The sequence below is a fragment of the Rousettus aegyptiacus genome, unplaced genomic scaffold (genome assembly GCF_014176215.1).
Source record: "Rousettus aegyptiacus isolate mRouAeg1 unplaced genomic scaffold, mRouAeg1.p scaffold_m13_p_1, whole genome shotgun sequence".
Lineage (NCBI taxonomy): Eukaryota > Metazoa > Chordata > Mammalia > Chiroptera > Pteropodidae > Rousettus > Rousettus aegyptiacus.
Genome location: NW_023416284.1, coordinates 144,878,085 through 144,898,780, shown reverse-complemented (window position 1 = coordinate 144,898,780; position 20,696 = coordinate 144,878,085). Strand labels below are relative to the sequence as shown.

Below are 20,696 nucleotides of genomic sequence, written 5' to 3'. Positions count from 1 at the left end.
TTGTGTGGGGACTGCTTGAGGGACTAGATTCTCAACTGACTTGGAATGCTAGTGGTAGCACAGTTTGGATGCTAGTTGGAGCCCACTGAAAACAATAAAGCACAGAGGTGGATTAGAGCAACAGGGAGTCTACAGATCTTCAAGGCAGGAGCAGGGGGTACAAGAGACTGTAGACAGGAATACAATAGAAACTGAAACAGAGAACTCCTGAGAAGAAACAGGGGCAAACCCTTTAGAGAAATTAAAACAGCTAAAAGCAGATGTATATCCTGGAAAGGAAGCACACACGTAAGCCTAGAGAAGGTAAATCTCCAGAAAAGGTTTGAGAGGTCTCAGAACTTCTAACCTGGCTGATTGGCGAAGGCAGTCTGTGAAGACTTGGAGAGGTACCTGTTTTTCAAATGTGAAAATCTCGACAAAGTTCACAAGGTATATAAACAGGTGAACATGACTCCAATCCAAGAAACAAATCTCAGAAACTAACCCTTTAGGAAATGCAGATCTCTGAATTACCTGACAAAGAATTTAAAAACAATTGTCTTAAAGATGCTCAATGAACTAAAAAGGAATGAGATTGATAAATCAGGAAAAACAATGCATAAACAAAATGAGAATATCAATGAAGAGACAAACTATTAAAAACCAAATTCTGGAGCTGAAGTATATGATAATTAAAAAATTCACTAGAACAGTTCAAGAGAAGAATTCATCAAAAACAAAAGAGTCAGAACTATAAGACAGCTTATTTGATAATACCAAGTCAGAAGGATTAAAAAAATGAAGTGAAGAGATCCCTAGGGACTTACAGAACACCATTGAACAGGTTAATGTACACATTATGAAAGAGAAAAAAGGGGCAGAGAAATTGTTTAAAGGAATAATGGGTTAACCATCAAATTTGAGGAAAGAAATGTGAATACTAATTCAAGAAGCTCAACAAACTGCAAGTAGGATAAACCCAGAGACCCACACTGAGGCACATTATAATTAAACTGATGAAAGTCAAAGAAGAATAATCCCAAAAGCAAATACTCACATATACAAAAGGGAACCTCTACAAGATTATTGGCAGCTTTCTCAGCAATAAACCTTTCAGGCCAGAAGGTAGTAGAATGATAATATTAAAAGTGCTGAAAGGAAAAACCATTAACCAAGAATATAATATACAGCACAACTGTTCTTTAACAATAGGGGATAAATTAGTACTTCCAAGAGTTTGTGTGAGGGAGTTTATCACCACTGGACCTGCCCTACAAAAAATGCTAAAAGAAGTCCTTTAAATTGAAACAGGGATGCTACAAAGCAACACAAAGCCTTATGGAAATATAAAGTTCTCTGGTAAAGGTAAATATGTGGGCAAATATAGAAATCTGTATTATTGTAATTTTGGCAAATCCAGTTCTTGTATAGAATTTGAAAGACAAAAGCATAAAAAATAATCAAATCCATGTTGATGGATCCAAAATGTATAAAGTATAATTTGTGACATCATTAACAAAGTGTAGGGTAGGCAGAGCTATAAAGAAGTAGAGTTTTTTGTATGCAATTCAAGTTGATATGAATTTAAAATAAATTGTTATGATTAAGATTTTTTTATATAATCCTCACGGTAACCAAAGAGAACATCTCTAAAATTTACACAAAAGGAAATGAGAAGGAAATCAAAGTATGGCACTACAAAACACACAAACACACACAAGGGAGTAATAAAAGAAATGAGGGACAAAAATGCTACAGAAAACAATGAAAATGGCAATAATATTTCCCTGTAATTACATTAAATATAAGTGCTTTGAATTCCTCCAATCAAAAGACATAGATTGGGTGAATGGATAAATATTTTTTTAAAGGATCCAACTGTATGCTGTCTACAAGAGACTCACTTTAGCTCTAAGGACACATATAGCTGAAAGTCAAAGAATGGAAAAGGCTATTCCATGCAAATGGTAGCCAAGAGAACAGAAGTGGCTATGCTAATATCAGACAAAAGGGTCAATTCACCAGGAAAATATAACAATTATATATGTGCAAAATACCAGGACTCCTAAATATATGAAGCAAATGTTAACAGAATTGAAGAGTGAAATAGAAATATAATAGGAGTTTTAATACCCCACAATCAATAATGGATAAACCAAGCAGAAGAAATAAGGAAACAGAGAACTTAAAAAACAACAGACCAATTGAACTGATGAGACATACAGAACACTTCATCCAATAATAGCAGAATACATATTCTTTTCAAGTGCACATGAAACATTCTCCAGGACTGACCACGTTAGGCCACAAAACAAGTCTTAAAAAATTTTAAAGGACTGAAATTATACAAAGTATCTTTTCCAATTACAATGGAATGAAACTGGAAATCAACAGCAGAAAGAAAAACTGGACAATCCACAAGTATGTGGAAATTAAACAGCACATTCTTAGAAAACCAGTGCATCAAAGAAGAAATCACAAAGAGATTTGAAAAATATTTTGAGACAAATTAAAATGAAAACACGACATACCAAAACTTATGGGATGTAGTGAAAACAGTATTGAAGAAAGTCCATTAAATCAATATTGCAAGAAATGTTAAAGGGACTTCTTTAAGAAAAAATAAAAAATGTAAGAAAATACAGGAAACAAGGAAATTCTCACTAACAAAGGCAAACACATAAAAAAAAGCTGTAGATCAATTAACTCTAAAGCTAGTACAAAGGTTAAAAGGCAAAAGTAGCAGGATTGTGTGTATATAGAACAATAAATTAAGGAATATATGTAAACACACAAAAAAAAGAAGTAAAAAATAATCACCAAAAAAATAAACATGGAGGGAGGTGAGTCAAAATTGTAGTGATTTTAGAATGTGTTTGAACTTAAGTGACCATTAACTTAAATAGACTGCTAAATAGACTGGTGTCTATGAAGTAAATAGTAACCTCAAAACAAAAATCTACAAGAGATATACAATAAATAAAGAGAAAGAAATCCAAACACAACACTATATAAAGTCATCAACATACAAGAAGAGCAAGAGAATGAGAAAGGAACCAAGAAGAACTACAAAACAATCAGAAAACAATTAATAAAATGGCAATAAGTTCATATTATCAATTATTACTCTAAATGTAAATGGACTAAATACTCCAACTAAAAAACATAAAGTGGCTGAATGGATTAAAAAAAAAAAAAAGACCCATACATATGCTACCTATAAGAGACCCACTTCAGATAGAAAGATTCACACACTGAAAGGGATGGAAAAAAGATATTTCATGCAAGTGGGGGAAAAAATTGGGGTAACAGTATTTGAAACAGACAAAATAGACATTAAAAGGAGAGCTGTAACAAGAGACAAGTGCATTTCATAATGAAAAAGGGAGCAAACCAACAAGAGGGTGTAACTCTTGTAACCATCTATGTATCCAATATAGGAGCACTTAAATACATGAAGCAAATATTGATAGACATAAAGGGAATGATTGACAGTAAGACAGTAATAGTTGGGGACTTTAATATCCCATTGACATCAATGGATATGTCATCTAGACAGAAAATCAACAAGAAAACAGTGGCCTTAAGTGAGGCCATCCACATTAGGCAGGATGGACTTAGTTGATATTTTTAGAGCATTTCACAGAAAAGCTGAAATCTGGACTATCTGGAAGAAATGCATAAATTCTAGAATTATATACTCTTCCAAAACTGAATGAGGAAGAAACGAAATCTGAACACACCGATAACTACCAACAAAATCAAATCGGAAATCAAAAAACTCCCAAAAAATAAAACTCCTGGACTGATGGATTCACAGGTGAATTTTACCAAACATACAAAGAATGAATAGCTATCCTTCTCAAAATATTCCAAAAATTGAAGAGAAGGGAATGTTCCCAAACTTATTTTATGAGGCCATCATTACCCTGATTGCAAAACCAAAGACACTACAAAATGAAAAGGGAAAAAAAGAAAAGAAAATCATAGGCCAATATTCCTGATGAATGTAGATACAAAAATCCTCAACAAAATACTAGCAAACAGAATTCAGAAATACATTAAAAAGATCATACACCACAATGAAGTGATTTATTCCCAGGATGCAAGGTTGGTACATCTACAAATCAGTTTACATGATATACTACATAAACAAAAGAAAGGCTAAAAATCATATGATCATATCAATAGATGCAGCAAAAGCATTTGACAAAATTAGACATCCATTTATGATAAAAACTCTTAGCAAAGTAGGGATAGAGGGTCATATAGCAGCATAATAAAGGCCATATATAACAAACCCGCAGCTAACATCATATTCAATGGTGAAAAGCTGAAAGCTTTTTAAGATCAGGATGTCCACTTTCACTTCTATTCAACATAGTAGTGGAAGTCTTAGCCACAGCAATCAGACAAGAAAAAGAACACAAAAGGCCTCTAAACTGGAAAGGAAGAAGTAAAACTGTCATTATTTGTAGATGACCTGATACTATTCAGAGAACCCTAAAGACTCCACCAAAAAACTATTAGAACCGATAAGTGAATTCAGTAAAGTAGCAAGATACAAAATTAATATTCAGAAATTGGTTGCATTTTTATACACAAATAATGAACTATTGAAAAGAGAAATTAAGAAAACAATCTCATTTACAATCACATAAATAAAAAAAAACACCTAGGAATAAATTTAACTAAGGAGGTAAAAGACCTATGTTTGGAATATTATAAGACATTGAAGAAAGAAACTGAAGAGATACAAATAAATGGAAGGCGATCCTGTGCTCAAGAGTAGGAACAATTAATATCATTAAAATGTCTATACTACCCAAAGAAATCTACAGATTCAGTGCAGTCCCTACCAAAACACTAATGGCATTTTTCACAGAACTAGAATAATCCTAAAATGTATATGGAACCACAAAACACTCCAAATAGCCTCAGCAATTTGAGAAAGAACAACAAACTTGGAGGTATCACACTACCTGATATCGAACTATACTACAAGGCTACAGTAATCAAAACAGCATGGTACTGGCATAAAAAACAGACACATTGATCAATAGAACAATAGAGAACCCAGAAGTAAAACCAAACCTGTATGGTGAATTAATCTATGACAAAGGAGGCAGTGGGGTAAAGACAGCCTCTTCAATAAATAGTGATAGGAAAACTGGACAGATACATGCAAAAGGAAAGGGGGAGAGGGGAGAGGGGAGAGAGCAGGAAGAGGAGAGAGGAGAGAGAGAGAGAAAGAAAGAAAAGAAACTAGACCACTTTCTAACACTATATACTAAAGTAAATTCAAAATGAATTAAAGATTTAAATATAAGACCTGAAAACAAATTCCTAGAAGGAAACATAGGCAGTAAACTCTTTGACATCATTCTTGGAAATATCTTTTTGGCTAGGTCTCTCCAGTCAGGGGAAACAAAAGAAAAAATAAACAAATGGGACTACATCAAACTAAAGAGTTTTGGCACAGTGAAGAGAACCATCAACAAAATGAAAAGACAACTTATCTTCCAAAAATATTCACCAATGATACATCCAATAAGAAGTTAATATTCAAAATATATTAGGAACTCATACTACTTAATACCAAAAACAATCATATTAAAAAATGATCAGAGGACCAAAATAGACATTTTTTTCAAAAAGGGCATATGTCACTAGGGAAATACAAATTAAAACCACAATAAGATATCACCTTATACCTGTCAGAATAACTATCATCAATAAATCAACAAATGACAATTATTTGTGAGGATATGGAGAAAGGTAATCCCCACGCGCTGTTGATAGAATTACAAAGTGGTGCAGCCACTATAGAAAACAGTATGGAGGTTCCTCAAAAAAATTAAAAATAGAACTAACATATGACCCACCAATTCGACTTTTGGGTATTTATCTGAAGAAATCAAAAACACTAATTCAAAAAGATACATGCATCCCTATGTTCATGACAGCGTTATTTACAATAGCCAAAATATAGAAGCAATCTAAGTCTCCATTGATAGATGAATGGATAAAGAAGTTGTACATATATACAATGGAATATTACTAGCTATAAAAAAAGAATGAAATCTTGCCATTTGTGACAACATGGATGGAATTAGAGGGTATTATGTTAAATGAAATAACTCAGAGAAAGACAAATACCATATGATTTCACTTGTATTTAGAATCTAAAAAACAAAATAAATGGAGAAACAAAACAAACAAACTCACAGATACAGAGATCAAATTAATAGTCATCAGATGGGAGGGGGGTTAGGGGAATGGATAAAAAAGGTAAAAGGGATTAAGAAGTAAAAATTTCCAGTTATAAAAATAGTCAAGGGGATGTAAATTACAACATAGAAAATACATGAATTGGAAGACTTCGTATTGTTAAGATGTCAATACTACCTAAAGCAATCTACAGAGCCAATGCTATCTTTTTAAAAAAACCACCATTTTTGTAGAAATAGAAAAATTAATCTTAAAATTCATATGGAGTCTCAAAGGACCCTGAATAGTCAAAGCAATCTTTAAAAAGAATAAAGTTGAAGCTCTCACATGTCCTGATTTCAAAACAAATTACAAAGCTACAGTAATTGAAAAAATGTAGTACTGACATAGAGATAGGCTAATGGAATAGAAAAGAGAGCCCAGAAATAAACTTTCATTATATGATCAAATGACCTTTGACAAGGGTTCCAGGACCATTCCATGAGGAAAGGACAGTCTCTTCGACAAATGGTGCTGGAAAAACTGAATATTCACATACAAAAGAATGAAGTTAGACTTTTACTTTACACCTTATACAAAAATTAACAAAACTGTATTAAAGACCTAAATGTAAGAACTATAAAACTCCCAGAAGAAAACATAGTGCAAAATCTTCAGGACACTGGATTTGACAACAATTTCTTATGTGTAATTCCAAAAATGAAGGCAAAAGAAAAAATAGACAAATGGAACTACATCAAACTTAAAACTTCTGTGCATCGAAGGGCACAATGAATAGTGAAAAGGCAATGTACAAATGGGAGAAAATATTTTCAAATCATATATCTGATAAAGCGGTTAATATTTAGAATATATAAAGATCTCCTTCAACTCAACAACAAAAAAGCCAAATAACCTGATTAAAAAATGGGCAAGGGATTTGAATAGACATTCCTTCAAAGATATACGAATGGCCAACAAACATATGAAAAGATACCCAGCATCACTAATTATTAACAAATGCAAATACAAATCGTAACCACAATGAAAATTACTTCACACTCATTAGGATGGTTACTATCAAAAAAAAAAAAATTAAACAAAACAGAAAAACAAGTGTTGGTGAAGAGGGGAAGAAACTGGAACTCTTGTTAGTGGTAAGGTGAAATTGTGCAGCCTCTATGGAAAATAGTATAGAGGTTCCTCAAAAAATTAAAATTAAAACTATTATATGATCCAAAACTCTACTTCTAGGTATACATACAAAAGAATTGAAAGCAGGATCTCAAAGAGGTAATTATAAACTCATGTTCGTAGCAGATTTATTCACAATAGCCATAAGGTAGAAGCAACCCAAATGTTCATTGATGGATGAATGGAAAAAAATGTGGTACATGTATGTATATATATGTATGTATATGTATATATGTATATATGCAACTATGTGTATACATAGAGGTATATATATTTGTGTGTCTATAAGTATACATAGGGAAATATTATTCAGCCTAAAAAAGGAAGAACATCCTGTCACATGCTACAACATGGATGAACTTTGAGGACATTATTGTAAGTGAACTAAGTTAGTCGCAAAAAGACAATTAGTGTATGATTCCACTTACATGAGGTGTGTAAACTAGTCACATTCATAGAAACAGAAGGTAGATGGAAGCTAGGAGCTGAGGGTAGGAGGAAATGTTTAGAAATTGTTTAATAGAAATAGAGTTTCAGTTTTGTGTGATAAAAAAAGTTCTAGAGATTTGTTGCAGAACGATGTAAATATACTTAGCACTATTGAACTGTACATTTAAAAATAGTTAAGGTGATAAATTTTATGTTGTGGGGTTTTTTTTTTTACCAAATTAAAAAAATATATAGGTAGATTGTTGCAAGTAGTCCAGCTTGCACAGGAGTCTGAGAAGGAAGAATTTAGCATGTAGGAGGTATAAGGGTATTCCATCATGAGTTATTAGTTATAAATACTAAAGACCTGTTTTTGGGGGGGGGGGATATTTTGTTCTTTTTCACTGAAAGTAAAATATACAGACTACTATGGATAAAATAAAGACTTAGATTCTTAAATGTTTTTGAGAGATTAGCTCCTCATACTTAAAATGATGTCATCTATTGGAGTGAGTCTACTAGCATATACTTACGAATGACAGACAATAATAAGGTGAGTGTCCCTAGCAATTTTGCTGAGCCCTAATTAGGGATGAGCCCCAGATTAGATGAGCCCTTGGAAAATCTATTTGTTTTTTCTAAAAGGTTTTGAGAGTCCATCCAGCTTGGGATGCCTGCCCTCATTCCATTAATCTTGGTATTTTGTAGGGTGAAAGATGAACCATTAATAACGGCTTTTTTTTTCCAAGCAGAATAGTAAACCTACTTTTATTTCCAAATCTTCATTTAGCTGGAATAGGATAACAACACCAACCTCAGTTTAAGTTTTATCATTTACTCAAAAGCCAAATTCATCCTACAAAGAATGGCAAATAAACTACCATCATAATGTATAGTTTATTGAGCACCTACTACACATTGGACATGGTACTGGGCGTTTTGCCCACTTAATGTTTTTTTTTTTTTCTAAACTGCACTATAATAAAATAGGTATTATTCCCATTTTACAGTCGAAGCTAGAGAAATTAAGTTACTTGTCTAGGGCCCAAGCCAGGGAGGGCTAGCGTTCAAACTCGGATCTGCCTCTTACCTAAACCCACACTCTTTCTAGCACATTGTATCACTTTCTTAGTCACAGAGAGTTACAGTTAAAAGGACTGTCTGGTCTAGTAATTTTATTTCAAATAAGAAGAGTTTTAAAATACTCCCCTTTTTATTTATTTTGCTTATTTAGTAAAAAGTAGATGGCCCAAAGTGGTTTTCCCTGATTTTTTTCTGCTTACTCCTTCTCTCAATATGGGAACCACAAAATACTGGTGGTGCCTAACTAGAAAATTATTAGATGACATAAAAATTAGTACAGATGCTTATTCAGTAATGTATTCCTAATAGCATTGACCACCATTCTTTCTATATACAAAATCTAGTAGTCTTCATTGCATAGTTCATTTAACTACTGGACTGATAAGCACTTAAATTCCACGATTGTTAAATCAGGATATGAAGACTAGAACTAAATTATTGAATACAGAATACAAGAAAAAGTCATTTACTTAGAAAAACCATGCATATATTTTTATCTTACATTTCTCACAGTGGAAAGTACATGTATATTCATTTTTTCCATAACACCTAATAAGAAGAAATGCTTATTTCTTTTGAAATACTTTGACTAATCACTAACAGCAGTATCTGAAAAACTCTTAATATTTGTCGATACTGAAAAAAAAAAAAGTTTGTGCTTGTTACCACTTCTTAAGAATGAAGGAGACCTGACTTCCTGTTCCTGGTGTGAATTTACATCATGTTAGAAAGAAGGAATGGGCAGGGGTTCCAGGAAGGTGTGATGACTCTGAATTCGGTTTAGAAGCTGCTGTGCCACAGGTTTAAATTCTGTTTCCCAGTGGAGTTTGTGATAGTTTTTTAGTTCTTGGTCAAAACTGCCATCCAGTGCTAGTTCTTCATCTGTATCAGAAAAATTAAAATCACAGCAATTATTTGGAAATATAATCCTATTGAATAAAGTTTAACTTTTGATAGCATGAGTTAAACTCATCCTGGGTCATCTCTAATTTTAACATGACATAGGATTTGGGGGTTAAAAGGCTCTTTTTTTCTGTTTTTAGAGTTTTTTTAAGAGAAGTTCTTTATTCTTTTCTGTTCTTTACAAATATTTTTAAATAAGTATATTTTAGTCTCTTAGTAAAAAAAAAATGGCAATCTAAAAACAAACTTCTAAATCACATTCAGCTTTTATTTCAATTATTCTCTTAGTGTTTATATGTAAGTCCACATCCAAAAGTCAGATCACAATTGCTCAGAATAAACAAAGTATTAATAGGTTACTTCCTTATCTGCTCATTAGAAAAGTTAATTACTTCGGTGGTTGACAGATATAGGAGTCAGGAGTTCTTTTCGGAAAGTAGCACAGTTGAATTTAAAGTAGCACACTTTAAACTTTGCTGAAAATCAATTTTGCTGTCTTCAAAGCAGCCTGGACATACTTCTTTGCAAAGACACCCCCCACCACTACCCCTGTGCTCTGTCCGAAGCAGTGAAAAGTGGGAGACTGAGGACCCAAAGGAGTATTAGAGAGTCTGTGGATAATGCAGAAAAGCATTTGTAAAAAAAAAAAAAAAAAAAAAGTAAAATTACAATTTTAATTTGCTTCTTAATCCAAGGACACCCTGAATTCTGTGAACACTGTAAGCATATCCACTCAAGTAGGAAGATAAATGGCCGCTAAGGTTGATGTGTGGTCCTGCCACTGCATTTTGTTTATATTGGGCCTCACACCTCACTGTGAAGGACTTCAGGAAAATGCAGTGGCCTGCCAGTCAGAAGATTGGCTCTGCCACTTCCTAGGTCTGTGGCTGAGGTGGACTTCTTAAGCGGTAACCGCTAAGTCCTAAAGAGACCACAAATATTGCTACTTACATAATTGGGAAACTTTATTCGCAGAGCCCATTAAAATCTTACTATAAAATGCTTCATTATTGTTTACATCAAATTTTCTACACTGAATATCTGTACACTCTGTGTACTTTGGCACTAACGGCGTGTCGCCACCCAGAATAAGATAAGGGAGTCTGGAATCCCAGTTTGTACCTTCCCCTCCTCTCCTCGCCACCGAGTAGCCAGCTATGCAGCTCTGAGATAAGTGCGGGGCAGACAAACACTTCAGCAAGGCTCCATGGAGACCCCTGTTAGCAAAGCTGGATCTCCCCACCCACAAGATAACCAAGGCCTTGGGAGGCGAGTGCAGATGGCGTGTGATGCCTTCAGAGCCCTTCCTGCCCTGCTGCTTCTGGATGGGAGGAATCTGTGAGACTCACAGTGGTTTCAGATTTCCAGATCTTCTTCCTGTTCCATCTTTTGCAGATTTTCTGAGCACTAAACTTGCATTTAAAAATGAATTCTCTTGTTTTATGTCCTTTTTTTCCTCAAGATGCTTAGGGCTGAGGGCCCTTGTACTTTGCAGTTCTTTCCTTTGCCCAGAGCTTTGGTTGGCTGGTGATTTTAACAAGTCTGTTTTGGTGGGGTTTTTTTTTGTTGTTTGTCTGTTTGTTTTTTTAATCTAATGTTAAAACTATGTTACTTCTTTCCTTGAGGCTCAGCCTATAATTAGTTAATCTATACTCGGACCCTGTTAATTCTAAATTGGGTTAGATAATAAAAGTGGCCAAATAGCTAGAGGTAAGGGAAAAGCAGTCTGAAGTTTCAATGTAAATACAGCAAATACATTAAAAATGTCATACTAGGCATTAAATTTCGGAAGTTGTATTGCAAAGAAAGGTGGAGGCTAATGGAAACAAAATTTAGATCTATGATTTTTAAACTTTTTGACTATGACCTAAGAAATACATATTACATTATAACTGTATACATATACTTACATATTTATATACAAATAAACAAATGTATCATAATAGAACACTTATCCTTACCACATGTAACATACTCTGTTATTTTCTTTCTTTGCTACTTCATTTTTTAAAGATGCTGATCACAACATGAAAAGTACTCCTTTGGAAAACTAATCAGTCTCAACCTTTCTTTGTGCACAGCACAGTTCCAGCGACTAGAATTTTAGTCAAGGTTTTAGGAAGGAATAAAGGACTCAAAACAATACATTTGTCAGTGATCACTGTAACACAATCTCCATTATAGTTTAAGTTGTCCTACAGTATCAATAAAGGCTTCCCCTACTCACTGCACTATTTCCTAGATTGCTGTTCAGCACCAAGTAGCTATGTAAAATATCCATTATTGCCCTATTTTCTTATAAGGCTCAGTCCCCACATGTTGCAGAAGCATCTGCAAGCCCTTTGGCATAGGCCGAATGATGCAATCCTCTAACTTGAACATTGGGTCTTACTCTACCCCTTGCCACACAACCTAGACGCTAAGGTTCCTTGTACCTTATGATGAACACACAAAAAAAATCTAGTGCATTTTACACGTGCAATAATAAACTGCATACACTGATCACCAGTGGCCAGCTTTCCCAAGAGAGAAGCTCATAGTAGACCACTGTGTGAAGGCACACCACTTAAAAACCTCAAGATAAACACACTGCTAATGAGTTTATAAGAAGTGATTGTAGTACATCAGGAAGTCTTGAAAAACATTCCTTTAAAGCCACTTTCTAAAAAGACTGTCAACAACTCGACATCCCAATCATGCTGAGGACCATTACTTTCTCCATTTTTTTTCAGTCATCCAACAAGAAAAAGTAACATATTACTTTATCAATTGTCTTGCTACGATATCTAAAAACAGTGCTCACACTTCGGCATGGGACTTTGTTATTTAACAGCTTATCCTATTATAAAAATGACCTGTTTTTTAGCTATCTTTGTTTAAAAAATTGAAATTCAAGTACATGCTCAACCACACATCCATTTCACTTTCTGCCTTCCAAGAGCCCAGGAGAGTGACTCTTGGAACCAGTCACATCTTCTCCCCAAATGGGAGATAAAAAGGCATGCCAACAGCAGAGGAGACATAGAAGCATACACACCGAGTGCAGCAAAAAGCCACAAGGTCGTCAAAGCCATGACAAAGCAGGAGCCTGGAGGGAACGAGGGACAGAGAACACCAGAGACAGAGCAGAGCTGTGTCTCCAGCAGAGTGGACCCGATAATGCCTGCTATTGAGGGGGTCACTCAGGAACTGTGGTTCCATTTCTAACAACCTTCCAGGCCCTCTCTAGCAGGCTTTGGGCAACATGCTTGTTTCCTGGCTTCCTACTTCTCTGTGCACCCTTCCTTTAAATTCCTTCATGGAGCAGGGCACAAGTTCTTAATCCCAGCTGCATTAGCAGACTCACCTGTGGAAGTTTTTTAAAATACAGATTATTGGCCTCACCCCAGACCTCCTGAATCAGAATTCCTGGGAATGGGGCCAGGGTGAGTGAGTGAGAGAGAGAGAGAGAGAGAGAGATTTTTTTTTTTTTCAATTCCACAGCTGATTCCAATGTTCTGCCACGGTTGAGAACTGAATTAAGGAAAGTTAGATGTGCAGTTCTGCTCCTGGCAACCTGGCAAAAGCTTAATATTCACAGAGCAGAATGTGAACCTCAATGACTGAAAATCATGCTAATTTTTCCTACTCTTACACACACGAAATTATATTTACCTGGAAAAAGCAAAGTTCAACCTAGCAAACCTGATTCTTTCAAATAAGTACTGATTCTGCAGTCCCATTTAATAACATAGCATTACAACACTTAGGATTTACAAAGCACTTTCCTGACCATGTTTTGAGGACTTGCTATGTGTCAGGCACTGTACCGGGCTCTTTGTACACGTTGGTTATTTACTATCCTAACAACTTTGCAAAGTGGATATCAAAGGTGTTCATCTTAGAGACAAGAAATACAAATTAAGAGAGGTTGAAACTTGCAAACGTGCTAACACAAAGACTTAAACTCAGAATAGCCATCGGAAGGATATTTGTTTGATCCTGACTCCCTACAGCAGGGGAGGGGGATTATCAAGCCCCCATTTTAGAGATGAAAAGCAGGTTCTGAGAAGATTCTTTTATCAGATCGCGGCACCTTGGACCCCCACCTACCGAATCACACAGCACCTTTCCACATGACCTTGCAGACCCAACCCAGTGGCTGGGCAGCAGCAGCTACTTCTTCATTTTGGGAAAAGGACTACAGAAAACATTTACTGACCCTGATCACTGTTGCTGGACCTAACCCAGGATGAAAAAAAATTATCCTAAAAATAGAAACTTTTAAAGTAGAAGACGCTATCCTCTTTCCTTTGGTTTGTATCAATGATTTCCTACCTTTTAAGGATATGAATCCTACTGAAAAGTCAAATTGTTTCACAGACCCGCCCCTCATGGCAATCAACACAGCTGTTAATCAAAATGGATAAAAGTATGACTTAATTCAGAGTAGCTTTTAGTCATATTTCTCAATTACAGCAAAGTCTATATACTTTCAAACGACAGTAATAACTTGTGCTGACGTCTTATATTTATGCAATCTATAGAAAATGCAAAAAAAAAAAAAAAAAAAAAAAAAACCAAGAAAAAATGGCCACGGAAGAAATCATGAGTGTCCAGGGGGGTTAAAAGTCCTTGTGTCTCCATTGTAAATAACATTCGGCCTTTTACAGATATTTCTAAATCATAATAATGTTTAACATGCTACTGTTGCTTACAGAAATACAGCCACTCAAACACATACCAATCTTTATCCATATAGGTCACAGAAAAAAAAATTTTTTTTTTCTTTTTTTATCTCACTCTCATAAAATCAGATTCGTAGTGAGGAGTCTTACCTAAAAGTGACGACAGCAGGACTAAGAGTGTGCTGGTGTCTTCGTCTCCAAAACACAACGAAGCATTGGTGATGTTTTCGCTGAAGTTCCATAAAGTCTTGCAAACCAAGCAGGCCAGCTGCCAGTCAGTAGGACCAAAATCTCTTAAACAATCCACCAGTCTGAGTTAATAAAAGTCAGATTGAGAAGTTATTAGGTCGGAATCTCTTTAATTTGTATGTTTTTAGTACAGTGATGATCAGCCTTCTGGAATATTTATACGTATTACATATAATTCGGTGACTTCAAATCTATAAATTTAAATAGTTACAAAGTAGCAATAATCTACTTTTGAATTATTTTAAGTGTTATTTTAATTATTGTGTTATTGAACTATTTTAATTAGTCTGCCCTGGAAGAATGGCAAGAGGGGCCTAAACTCCCTAGAAAATTGTGTCCTCTGAATCCTGAGTTGAAATTCCATGCCTGAAAACTTACTTCTTAATGCCACCTCCTTCTTTTAGGATGACACGCTTGTCTTTATCCACAGTGAGATTTAGGAGGACACCACAGGCAGAAAAGCAAATGTCCTGATGTTTAGCATCCAGCAGTGCAATCATGAACTTGTGTACTGGGAGGGTAGAGAGCAAATGCAAACCAGTAAAGCTCGGGGTTCTCAGCTGTATCTTATTTTACAATAAGGGGAAAGGGCAAAGGTGAAATAGGGAGTGGCTTGCAAAACCAGAACTGACTAAGGGATTTAACCCATTCTTTCTAAGGCATTACTCATGGCCCAGCAGTAGGTCTGCCAACACCCACCACATCTAGAACCTGCTCCCCATCCCCCAGGTCCTTTGTCCCTAGATATTGCTGTATCCGATCCAGGCAGCAGCTCCCTCTCCGAGGCAGTGATAAGGGTCCCTGCCGGTAGAAAAGAGGGAAGGAACCACAGATTCCAGCCACCCAGCTGACAGTCATCCTTAACATCCTAAGGGCCTCTCTGAACCTCCAGCAGCAATTTTCTTTGACTACACAGCCCCGGGAGAGGGGAGTAGGTTCCTGTGGAGATCTTCCTTCCCTGAAACCTTCCAGGGTCACAGAATTGCTCAGACTGGTAGAAAGCAGCCTGTAGCAAAGCAGGACTTGCAGGGTAGGGGATGTCTCAGGTGGGGGCAGGCATGAAAAAGGGGTGTTGTAATAAACCATAAATTTCTAACTGGGCAGGTCATGGTGGGCAATCATGGCCCAGGTCTGTAAGTTCTTCACTGAAAGGTTTTTAAGCCAGCCCTGTCCATCGTTCTTGTGCATCTAGGTTAACAAACCTTTGAGAAGCCAGAATACCCATTGAAGGCCTCACATCCTTAAGAAAGCACAGAATCTTGTAATTCAATCTCTGCCTTGCTTTCTCCCACCTCCATGTAATCTTCCTTATGTTTCCTCCATCATCTCAAATGCATAAAACTGTTATTCTCAGGAGCATTTGGGATCCTGCTCCCTGGCATATGTCATCAGTTTGGCTCAAATAAACACTTATAAAAATTCTCTACAGGTTCGGACATTTCTTATACTGACATTTTTAGTTATCATTCTTACATAAAATATCTGAGACAGAGGATGGTTAGTATAAACTGTTGTGTACCAGCCACCTGGTTTAAGAAAGAAAACATTATAGATCCAATTTTATATCTTTGGGCATCCCTTTCCCTCCAAAGATAACTTCTGTCTTAAATGTGGAGTTTATAAGTTCCAAATACCACTTATACCTTATACCATTACTATGTGAATGCATTACATAAACAATATCCAAGATTTTTTGCATGTTTTAAAACTTACCTTAATGGCATTGTTTTGTATATATCCTATCACTGGACTTTTTGCTCCTATATTTATGTGTTTGAAGCTGATCCATGTTGATCCATGAATCTTTAGTTCATTCATTTTTATTGCTGGAGAACACTTTGTTGCATTGATATACCATAATGTATTTATCCTCTTGCCTGTTGATGGACATTTAGGTTGTTTCCATTTTTGCTATTATAAGCAGTACTGTAATGGACATTCTAGCACATGAAGGAGAGAGTCTCTTGAGTCCATTCCCAAGGACAAAAATGAGAGTATAGATAACTCGTTTCCCTTACACACACACACACACACACACACGCACACCATCTTGGAACTCAGAAGACCACTCACGAGGAAGAGGGAACACGGAGAACACTGCCTAGATCCATCTTGGCATCCTCGGCTGACAGCCTTACGTACGGACGGAACAGAATGTAAAACACTACTTGTCCCAAAGCAGAAACAAGTATCACATTGTCATGACCCCAGCTCTGAAACTGCTTCTCTGTTTATTGGCAAGAAGTGCATGTTTATGAACGTTAAGTGTCATTAACTCACCATTCTTCTGCACAATGAAATCGCAGATGTCATGGTCCTGGGAGAGATTTCCCAAAACACGCACAGCCTCTAGGATTGCATCCATGTTGTTACTCATGAGAAGCTTTAAGAGCACTGGGTTCGGTGAACAGAGGAATGAAATCAGTTTTGATTTAAAGGCTATTAGAAACCAATATCATAACTCATTATTCATGATAAATACTGATACTAATAACTGATACTGATAACTCAAAATTTAAAAATAATAATAAAATACAAACTGTGGGGGACTTTAGTAAGAACCAAGAAACTAACTTTTCCCCATATCAAATTTTCCCACATATCTAATTTCTAAGAATCAAACAGTCTCTTAGATATTATACCGGGAAATCAGAAAATGTGAATGCCTCCAGTGCTGTGTGTAGTTAATAAAATCAGAACCTTAAATGAGCATGCAGCCTGCCAAACCCAACTCTAAACTTTACATTCAGCAATATGTAGCTTTTTGTCTTGGATTATGGAATTCTTCACTTGGTAGTAAGATAAGTTGTTGATTGTTGCTGTAGTATTGATCACCAGCTCCTCACACTCATCGATGGACTTGTATTCTGAAACAAACAAAGTAAGGATAAGGGCATGACAGACTCGTATTAGGGGCAGAAAGAACGCCATCCTAACTACAGCAGCAGTGGCAGGCCTCAGCCGTTATCCCGGGCACGGTCGGTGCAGGGGCACTGCCTGCCCTTGCTGTTCACAGCTTTATTTCTATGTCTCTTCCTGCAGGGAAATACACCAAAAGCAAGGGCCACTCCTCCCAGGGTTAGAACAACTCTAAGCTCCTTCCATCCCTCCAGCCAGAGGCCTAGAAAAGTCAAGCTGATCTAGGCCCTGTGTCTGTAGCAAAGCAAAAAGTGCCAACACACCAGGGAGCCCAGTGTCTCTAGTCCCCTCTGGTTTGCCCTGCCCCTGACCTATCAGAGAGAGGTGCTCCCCCCTGGGAGTCTGTTCCCACCTCCTGACAGAATCCATCCGTAACTCTTATCAACAATGCCTTCCAAACACACAGAACCTGGTCACTCTTCACCTACTCTGCTACCGCCCGTCTATCTCTCACGCCCTAATTGGCTTCTCTTCTCCATTTTTATTTCTTTGAGTCTATCCTCAGAATGGTGATCCTTTAAGAGGTAGTCAGCTAATGTCACTGGTCTCGCTTAGCTCTTAGTCCCTACCCGGACTGCCTCAGTCCTGGCCTCTATGGCCTCATTCTCTGCTCTAGGCCCCAGACTCCTAATACCGACTGCATAGTATCGTGTCTACATGGCCCTGTCTGAGAATGTTTGCACTGGTATTCTCTCTGTCTGGAATATACTATTTTTCCAGTTATCCACTTGGCTCACTCCTCACGTGCTTCAGGTTGTTGCTCGGATGTCACCTTATTGGACATACCTTCCTTAACTACCTTGTATAAAATGGCACCCATTATTCTCTCTTTCCTTTACCCCACTTTAATTTTCTCCATAGCACATGAGACCACTTGACTTGTTATGTTTAATGTATGTTTTCTATCCCTAGAACATAAGCTCCATAAGGACGAGTGATTTGTCTGTTTTATTTATTGCTACAGTCCCAGCACCTTGAACAGTGTTGGGCATGTAGCGGGTGCTTGATAAATAGTTGCTGAATGCAATACTACGTGAGTAAATGAAGAATGAATGAATGGATGAATGGATGTGTTAGCTTAGCACGCAAGACCTTCGGCAGTTCTGTCCCTGACTCCTACTCAGCCTCCTGACTCATCTCTCCTGACTGCTCTGGCCATAGTGCAGAGAAGGGCAGATGCAAGGATGTCAGAGAGGAGCCTCCTGTGGTATTCCAGATGACAAATAATGTCGCTTAGGCTTGAGTGGCGGTGAGGATGGAGCAGAGCAGACAGACTGGAAAACTGTCTAGGGAGGAAAGTGGACAGTATGTGGTAAAAACCAGATCGGGAGTGAGGAAAAGAATCACCCAGCATGATTCCTAGGTTTCCAGATTACATGACTGGATGAATGGGTATCGCATTCTGTGAACTGAGGACATGGGAAGAGGGCTCAGTTGGGAAAAAGGTCATGAGTTCGACTTCAGATGCTTTGAGGTGCTTTTGAAGTACATTTGGTGAGGGTTAAGGCAGTTGGATACATGGGTCTGACAGAGGAAAAGTCACGAGTCTGGTTACACCAAACTAATTACAGCAACTTGAAAGGTCCTCTGCCTTTCACCTCTGACCCTACACATGTCCCCTTGGTGCCTAGAATGCCCTCGCTCCCCTCTCCACCTGGTCCCGGCCTGCTCTGGAAGCCATGCCCCAGCCTGGGAGGGAGCCACCTCAGCGCCTGTGTAGACCGTGGCCTCAGACTGGCTTGGTTAAGAAGCGCCTTTCACCTCTTGTATGGAACCAAGGTTCCTCCAGGAATAAGAAAGGGGTTATGAGCTGAGCAGGAGGACTGGGCTAGCTCTTAAGTCTCTGGTTTAATTTTCTCTCAGTTTGGCCTTCTTTTCATTAAAGAGAGATGGCCTTTAAAGAGAATGGCCTTTTCATAGCTTACACTATTTAAAGGACGATTCAGTCATTTGTTATGCTACAGAAAACATATATTCATTTATTCTTTCTTTCTCCAAGGATTCACTGAGTGTCTATCATATACTGGCCCCCATGCTGGCCTCTGTGGGTAGAGGGACCCCTGGCTGAAGAACCAGCATATGTTTTAAGATCGGATGGATTTCCTTGTTAGGTTTTAGATTTACTTGGGACTTGACCCCTTTCCTTTTTTCCTATTTCTCCCTTGTGTAATTGGAATGCCTATCCTATGCCTGTCCCATCATTGTGTTTAGAAGCACATAACTTGTCTGGTTTTAAAAGTTACAGAAGGAGAGGAATTTTTTTCCTCAGGATAAATCATACTTCAAGTCTCACAATATCTGATTTAGATGTTATTTAAATAAAATTTGGGACCTTAGATTTTAGAGCTGATGAGGTTGTTGAGATAGAATGAATGCATTTTGCATGTGAGAAAGACATGAATTTTTGGAGGCTAGAGGCAGAAAACTACTGACTGAATTGTGCCCACTCTCCCAAATTCATATATTAAAGCCCTAACCTACAATGTGGTTGTATTTGGAGATGGGGAGTTTAGGAGGTAATTAAAGTTAAATGAGGTCATAAAAGTAGAGTCCTTATCAGATAGGACTGTCAGAGTTATAAGAAGGGGAAGGGAGAAGTCATTCTCTCTCTTCCCACGTGCACACATCGACGGAAGGCCATGTGAGCACATAGTGAGGCTGCAGCATCTCCAAGTCAGGAAGAGAGCTCTCACCAGGAACTGCACAGGCCAGCACCCTGACCTTGAGCTTGTAGCCTCTAAACTGTGAGAAATGAACTTCTGTTGTATAAGCCACCCAGTCGGTGGTATTCTGCTATGGCAGCCCTAGCTGACTAACACAGGAGAAAGATGGGGTGAATGACTGCGGGCCAAAACTACAGATAATGGAACAACCTGAAAAAAATAGAGAAATAAATAAACTTTAATCGTATGGAATAACCATGGAAAAATTTGGGGTTTTAACCTCTTTGTGGTTAGTTTGGCCAATTTTTGGTAATTCGATTGGTATGCTTTTTAAAAATTTTGATATAATTCACGTACTGTAAAATTCACCTTCTTAAAGTGCACAGTTCGGTGAGTGTTA

General features: G+C 37.1%; 1 protein-coding gene across 6 annotated transcripts in view; it reads right to left on the bottom strand.

The window, feature by feature from the left end:
- Window positions 1-7,714: 7,714 nt before the first annotated feature.
- ARMC2 (armadillo repeat containing 2) overlaps window positions 7,715-20,696 on the bottom strand; it is a 95,361-nt gene continuing 82,379 nt past the window's right edge. For 3 of the 6 annotated variants that reach the window (XM_016160211.2, XM_016160212.2, XM_016160213.2), the window contains exons 14-18: window positions 17,459-17,581; window positions 16,995-17,108; window positions 15,093-15,225; window positions 14,616-14,776; window positions 7,724-9,777 (exon numbers count right to left, since the gene is read on the bottom strand). In XM_016160211.2, coding sequence (XP_016015697.2) covers window positions 9,620-9,777; window positions 14,616-14,776; window positions 15,093-15,225; window positions 16,995-17,108; window positions 17,459-17,581 — 689 coding nt within the window. In that variant the 3' untranslated portion in view covers window positions 7,724-9,619. Of the gene's footprint in view, window positions 9,778-14,615; window positions 14,777-15,092; window positions 15,226-16,994; window positions 17,109-17,458; window positions 17,582-20,696 lie in introns of those variants that run through there. The other 3 variants (XM_016160215.2, XM_016160216.2, XM_036220676.1) reach the window with 3 other exon arrangements.